Below are 7192 nucleotides of genomic sequence, written 5' to 3'. Positions count from 1 at the left end.
AGCATCTACATGTTTTCTTTTTAATGAGAAAATATTCATAATATGTAGAGTAGGTGTATAACTGTGAGCCTTACATGTGCTACAAAAAAAAAAAAAAAAAAGCAGAGTATGAGCATACAAGTGGTTAACATGGGGACAGAGGTTATATACTGTTGGATACGATTGCTTTGTCACATGCAGACAGTGTGAGTCCCCCGCACCGAAGCTCGGGAGCTTCTGCGGGGTGAAAACAAGCTACCGGCATTTAAAATGATAAATAAATCATCTCTGCACCATCAATTCAAACAACAAAAGCATAATAATAATAATAATAAATCACACAATTATAACTCATCCGCGTGTGTGCATGATGTCTGTTACCTTTTCAAACGCATTTTCTTTTTTAATGAGAACTCCAACGGGTTTGGGGGGGGGGTTTAATTGTGTCCTTTGAAGCAGAAATGAGGACAGCATGAGTGTGTTTGTGTGCAATAACAGAGTTTTACAACGTGCTCCTGCAGCTGCAGTATACTAGGAAAAAAGGCCTTTTGCTTCGGTTTCTAAAAACTGAAATGGTAATGTGGCCAAAGGTTGGATACAGTCGATGCTCAGCCTGCATCCAGATTGGGCCACTGTAAAACAATCTCATTCATCATAAAAGGGTCTGTATCTGTTATTCATCCTGAAAAAAAGCTCTGGTGAGGCTCACGTTTCCACTTAAATCTCATATTTCTCACCGGGAAAGCAAATATACCAGTATGACAAGTGCTTTTAATATTGCCTGGCGGTTTGAATCTTGTTCCTGATGTCGAGAAAAACAGTTTTTGTCCCAACTGACTTTTTCATTTGTTCCTTAAGACCTGTGGCAAAAATTAAATCTCAAATCAGCATCAATGACACTGTACCTCTGTTTACATTTGTGGTATCAATGACAAACTTCTTTTGCTTTTCTCACGCTCATAAAAAGGGACACTAGTCCTTTAAATACTTTTTTTCATTTTATATATTATTAAAAATGTATAAAAAACAAGAACATGGAGGATTCTCTTGAACAATGCGTTTTTTTTTGTTTCAGGGGGAAATGGGCGCAGCACAGAGGCAGAAGTCCTTGGTTTTTCACTTCTGGTATGTGGAGCTGCTGAATCTTCATTTCCCACTGAGGGCATATTACGAGACAGCCAAGTCAGATCATTTGCCAAGAGGAATGTGACCTCATGCTGGTGCTGTCCCAATAAATACAATATAGATTCATTATTGTCAAGGGTTAGTATGTGTCACGCAGCTTTTTATATTTTGTGCAAGTTTACCTCAGTGTACATTTGTATTTCAGGCATTTATCTGAGGATTTCATTCAGTGTGAGCAGACAGAGAGGTCGGTGCCTCGCTGAAGGACACTTGAACAGGACACATATGTGATCAAACCTGTAACCTTTGGTTTACAGAAGAGAACCATTCTCCTGATATCCTAAGGCTGAAAAAAAAAGTCCCATAGGCTTCAAAATAAAGACTGAAAAGTAAAATAATTTTGCTACTTTTCAGTTAAAGTGGTTCAGAAATACCGTATCTACAGCCATGCTGACACAGTTCTACTTTAAATTCTCATTTCAAGACATTCCTGTAGGCACCAGGGATTATTCGGATTGTGTCTGCAGTGGGTTTAGTGTTTTCATCATGAAGCTTGTTTTATACACCTGGACAGTCCACAGTATCATCAGACTCACAGAGGCCTGTATTGCCATAATTTTTCGTTCATTTAACAGAACAGAAAATCACGTCATCCTGCAAAATCAAAGCTCACAATATATTCGGTACAAAAAAAAAACCTGACAAATCCCCTACTTACAGTATGTTAGTGACATAAAGATGAACAGAGGTCTGTTCAGCCTGTTGTTACTGATAGTTAGTTGTCTTCTTTTTGCTGCTTGTTGTGTGCTTATTTCAGGTTAGGAAAGGAGTGTAATGCCATGCACACAATCAGCACTTTTTAAATAGACGTAAGAGCTTAGGCTGACTGATTTTCACTAAATAACAACATTGTGTTTTGGTATAACAACTTTTTTATAAAAAGCTTGTTTAATATTTCTCATCAAACTTTATCCTCAGCTAGCAAGGTGTAGTAGATAGACGGCAGTTGCCCCACTGGAATCTCAACATACTTTTTCATATATCAAATACACAGTCCTACCTCAGTATAATACATGAAACAACTGCTTACATCAGAAAGCACAGCTCAACAAAGCGGCATAGCCAGCAAAGGTAAAATAAGTGATTTTTAGAATATAAAACCCCTGACCCAGCCCTTTCATTAATACACACACCGACTGAAGTGACACAGATTTGACCTGCAGTTAACCTTTCCCTCTTCCCCATCTCTCCCCCTACTGTCTGCACCTTATAGATGTGAAGTCACTGAAGAGCAGTGTTTTGTATAGAGACTATGTTATGTGGTTGCTTATTTTCTCTAAGTTCTACTGAAACTGTAGTAATACAGGATAGGAGAAGGTAAAATACATCATACGTATCGTGCATTCAACAAATCACTGACAGGTCTAAAGCAAAGTTGCACCTTGATGCTAGTTTTGCAAATTCCCTCGCGAGCATTTAAGGGATTAATGGACGCTGGCCCTCAAGTCGCCACTTAGGATTTAATACGGATGCTTGAAGGAATGCCAAAGCTCCCACCGACATGTTGTCTGTGTGTTATATCTGTACTGTGGTGTACTATGGCACTGAAGGATACAGAAGATAAAACTTTAAGGGTTCCGAAAGTGATGCATCGGGTCCCATTTAGTTAAAATCCTGGAAAACATTACAGCCTCCACGCAGCGTCATCAAAGTCAGGTAAAAATTATTCTGAAATTACAGAAAACATGTCTGAGTGTGTGATTAGGCCTCGCTCTTTCTCCTTTCTTGATAGTCACTCTGCACACACCTGCTTGTCTTTTGCATCTTTTTTCCTGTTGGTAATCAAACGCTTCCCACACATTTTGAAGATGATTCAGGCTATTATCAAGCTCACATTGCCAAAACCGTCATCATCAAGTCTCAGGAAACCTGTCAAAATAAAATCTTTAGATCCCAGCCCCTATTTCAACAATAAAATGGCAGATAAGTGAAAAATCCTATGAATATTTCAGTCATTCAGCGTCTAATAGTAAAAACCTTCTATCCCAAATAAACTTCTGCAGAATGCTCCTAAGCCACCATATAACCCTTTCAAAGTGTCTCTTGCGTCCCTGACCTTTTTTTTTTTCTTCAAACTCACCGCAACACTTCAAATGTCTCTCACATACTCATTCTTTAACATACTGTTCCGACTTCAATCCTCAGGTCCAAAAATCACAACTTGATGCATCTCATCGATGAGCCTCATTGGTCAAGCCCTAGGGTCATGTGATCATCAGAATACTATTAGTAAAATAAATACTGTTTCCTTTCTCCTCCTGTTTGCATTTTTCCTTCAGTCTCTTCATCCTCCTCTTTCTCCTCCTTTCAGCTCAGTCCCTTCACTGTCTCTGAAAGGAACTCTTTACTCCTCCTCTTCTTCTTCCTCCTCTTCTTGTTCTTCTTCCTCTCCTTCCTCATTGGCGTAGATACCAGCTTCCCACTTCAGCGCCATGTCGCTTTTCCTCCTGGTGACACGAGTGGCCTCCAGAACCTGACAAACACAAAACAAACGATCAGATGGGCGCACATATATCTTGGCATCAGCTAGCAATTGAAAGGAACTCATGCTTTTTCCCAGCACAAGGGATCTAAGGGCAACACAATCACAAGAAAACACACCACAGTGACTTTAATATGACATGCAGTGTATGTCAAACACTGAGGGAGCGCTTGGTTAAACCGTCCTGCAGTAAAGGATTCATGACTAATGACCTAGAGTTACATTTGTGCAAATAAACCACCAAAATGAAGTGCAACTGCATCATTTGACAGTAAAGGTAATTTTACTCCAGTTCAGGGAATGATTGATGCATCAACACCGTCCCTCTCCCACAAAAGTACCAAACACACACACTCCTACAAACACATACACCCATCTTCACACAGAGTGAAGATTTTTTTGTGAGCAGGAATCCAGGGTAACGGAGAACAGGGTGAAGGTGAAGTTGATTCCGGGCAGAGGTGCGCTATTGAGGCCTGACATAATGGCTGAGGTAATGATGATGATAATAAGGTGGATGCTAAATGATTTTCACAAAATTGGGCCCAGTCGTGTAGTTGGAAATGGAAGCACTGACGCTACCTATTGTAAATATGATCTCAAGTTGATTATCATCCCACCACACAATCCACCAAATATATGTAAGTACACGGACTGTCTTTCATCCAAAACTTTCTGTTCCCTTTATATATTTAAGCACTTAATGATTCATTTAATGTCATTAGCTATTAATCCTTTTGCAATCTTTTAAAATAGTGCACATATTTCATTTGGAATTAAGTCATTTGAATTGGTACTGTACTGTATACATTTGATATAGAGAAGAAAAGTGTGCGTGAGAGGATCAAAGGTCACACCAAATCCATGGACGAGCACATGCAGCACCAACACCACAGAGCAGAACATTAAAGCAGTCAGACCACAAGCAGACCTGGGACCAGATAGAAAACTTTTTAGGTCTCCTTCACAGAATCCGCCCAGGCTAGGGTTTCAAACAAAATAATACATTCCCGTATATATTTTCTGCACCAGTTTCATGTCTGGAAGACTGAGTGAAGTGACGCAGTTTTTATTTCTTACTGTTGACACATCTACAATGCAGTGCACTTTTAATGGAGAATAAGAATGTGCAATTTCCACTCTTGTGACTCCTCTGCATTTGGGAACTTTCTCTTCTCTGTTAGTTGAACTGAAATAACCCTCATGAAAACAAACAGCTTTGTAATCCTGAATAAACAGTTCCTTCAATGAGATGTGATAATGATATCCAACTAATTTTGTCTAATGGTAGGACCAAGGGCACATCCTAATCTCTAAAAGCTATAATGGGAGTTAAGTCTTTCTTTAACAGCACAGAAACAGTCCAAAATATACACAGGAATGTACTGTACTAGTTTTCCTCAGAGATTTCAGTTGAGTCTGACCCAGGTCTGTCAGTAAAGGCAGTTAACAGAGTGACAGGTTTGGGGTGCGACAGGTACCTCAGTGGTTACCTCGTTAGCCAGCAACAAACGGGCATACTGACCGACCAGCAGGAGAGAAGCAACAGTACACAAAGTCAACACATGTGATGTCATCATGGATAAACATTATCAACATCAGCGAGAACATTACCCGCTGCAAAATGGTCAGTTCAAGATACATTCACCTAAATTTCTTGAAAAGGAATGAACGCAGCTTTTTTTGTTTGTTTTGTTTTTTTGCAGTATGTGAAGTTCTTAGTGAACAGATAAAACATGGTGACGTGAAACTGTTTTCATTTTCTGATTGTGTAAAAATGTTTAACTTTTTCCATGATGTATGCCATTTTGTAGCGTAATTAGTTTTTGCAGACCTTTATTTTGCCAGTTTAGTCTGCCCAAATTCAATAGAGAGATCTAATTCTTAATAAAGAGCATTAAAAGATGTATTCAGACACAAAAAATAACAAAAGTTGGAGTCAGGAGAGAAATCCCCCAGCATCTGTGACTTACTTTCTATTTCACTTCCTTCCTCAGGCTGGGAAATTCCCTTTTCTGTTGTACAGTATTTGTTCATGCCAATGAGTCATGGATGGCAGCATTCATCCGTGACATTACCCAATCCAGACAAACCACATTATAGTCCAGTAATGTGTGACAAGGTGTGGTCACATTTGTGCTACTTTGACTCACTGAGAAGCATTTCTTTGTTCAGAAGTTCAACAAGAACTCAACAAATTTAATTTTATTCATTCAATTTTTTGGGGGGGGGTAGCAATGTTATTTTTTTCTTTTTTAGGACTAACTGACAAACATTAATAGTAACAATTTTGCAATTTCCTATGGCTGACAGCTTCAAATTCTTTTTGTTTTTGTTTTATTTCTGAAAACAAGTCTTCCTTTCTCTCATTCATGTCTCTGCTCATTTATCCTCTCCAGGTTTGAATACTTACACTGTTGTCCTCCATTTTCTCCCTCCTCTTCACCTTGTGTGTTTCATAGTCTTCCATAAGCGTCTGCATGAAGTTTTTGGGTCGTGATCCTCCAGAGTCCTCACTGCCAGCGTCAGATAGGGCTCCTTCTGATGGTGAGGGTGAGACAGGCGGTGCAGGTCGAACCTTCTCGATCTTTCCTGCATATCAAACAAGAGCACATAGAGTTAGACACGTTTGTTGAAATGGCATGATCACACTAAGCATGTTTTTCATATATTATAACTGGTATACAAGAGAAAATTAACTATGACTATAACTTTCTCCCACATTTTGATTTTTCAAACATAGGTGCAACTAATAGCATTAATGGCCAAGTTCCATTTAGTGTTTTTTTTTTTTTGTTCTTCTATTTTGTATTCTGGACCACTGTTGCTTACTGGCACACTTAAATGGGATTGAGCCTGTCATTAGTTGCGTCTCACCTGTGCTTTCACAATTGTGAAATAACTTCCTCACACCGCCACTGTGGTTCAAATATAGCTTTTCAGAACCTATGTGTTTTTAAGTAACCTGATCTTCTTGTGTTGTTTTGTTGAGTTTTTCTTTGTTTATTCTCTCTTACCTGAAAACTTCACCTGAAAAATACATAATAAAAAGTTTAGCATCTCCCACTTTTTATAGTGAGAATAATATTTGCATAAAAAGACGCCAGAACGGGATGCAGCAGTGCCCAGTGGGGATTAGGAGTAAGCATTCTTCATGCTTGTAAGATGAAGCTATAGGAACTGGAATCAGATATGTTCTGGCTCCTCAGATACCAAAATCTCCTGGCAGTTTGGTGACCTATCAAATCTCTGTCAAACAAATAAAACACTTGCGTCCATGTGTCCTTTGCTTTGAAGGCCTGACTTTGTTTAAGTTGAACTGTGTGAACTTAAACAAGTCATTTACAACAAGACAACAAGTCTAAAGCTCGTAAGGCTGTACTTAGACACAGTGATGCTTTGAGCTTAATGCTAATGTCAACATGCTAACATGCTGATGTTCAGCAGCTATAATGTTTACCATGTTCACCATCTTAGTTTAGCGTGCTGAGAGCTAACATGTAATGGTTAGCACTTAACACAGCGCACAGCTGAGGCTGATTGGAA

The 7192-nt window shown here is 39.1% G+C and overlaps 1 protein-coding gene across 4 annotated transcripts in view; it reads right to left on the bottom strand.

Annotated features, from left to right (window-relative positions):
* Nucleotides 1–36: 36 nt before the first annotated feature.
* The window catches only part of LOC120806066 (A-kinase anchor protein 2), an 88538-nt gene continuing 81382 nt past the window's right edge, over nucleotides 37–7192 (bottom strand). The window contains exons 15-17 of one of the 4 annotated variants that reach the window (XM_040156725.1): nucleotides 6060–6238; nucleotides 5128–5166; nucleotides 37–3637 (exon numbers count right to left, since the gene is read on the bottom strand). In XM_040156725.1, coding sequence (XP_040012659.1) covers nucleotides 3509–3637; nucleotides 5128–5166; nucleotides 6060–6238 — 347 coding nt within the window. In that variant the 3' untranslated portion in view covers nucleotides 37–3508. The remainder of the gene's footprint in view (nucleotides 3638–5127; nucleotides 5167–6059; nucleotides 6239–7192) is intronic. The other 3 variants (XM_040156726.1, XM_040156728.1, XM_040156727.1) reach the window with 3 other exon arrangements.

This window comes from Xiphias gladius, chromosome 20 (assembly GCF_016859285.1).
Source record: "Xiphias gladius isolate SHS-SW01 ecotype Sanya breed wild chromosome 20, ASM1685928v1, whole genome shotgun sequence".
In the NCBI taxonomy this organism is placed as follows: domain Eukaryota; kingdom Metazoa; phylum Chordata; class Actinopteri; order Istiophoriformes; family Xiphiidae; genus Xiphias; species Xiphias gladius.
This window is presented reverse-complemented; position numbering and strand designations above follow the sequence as displayed.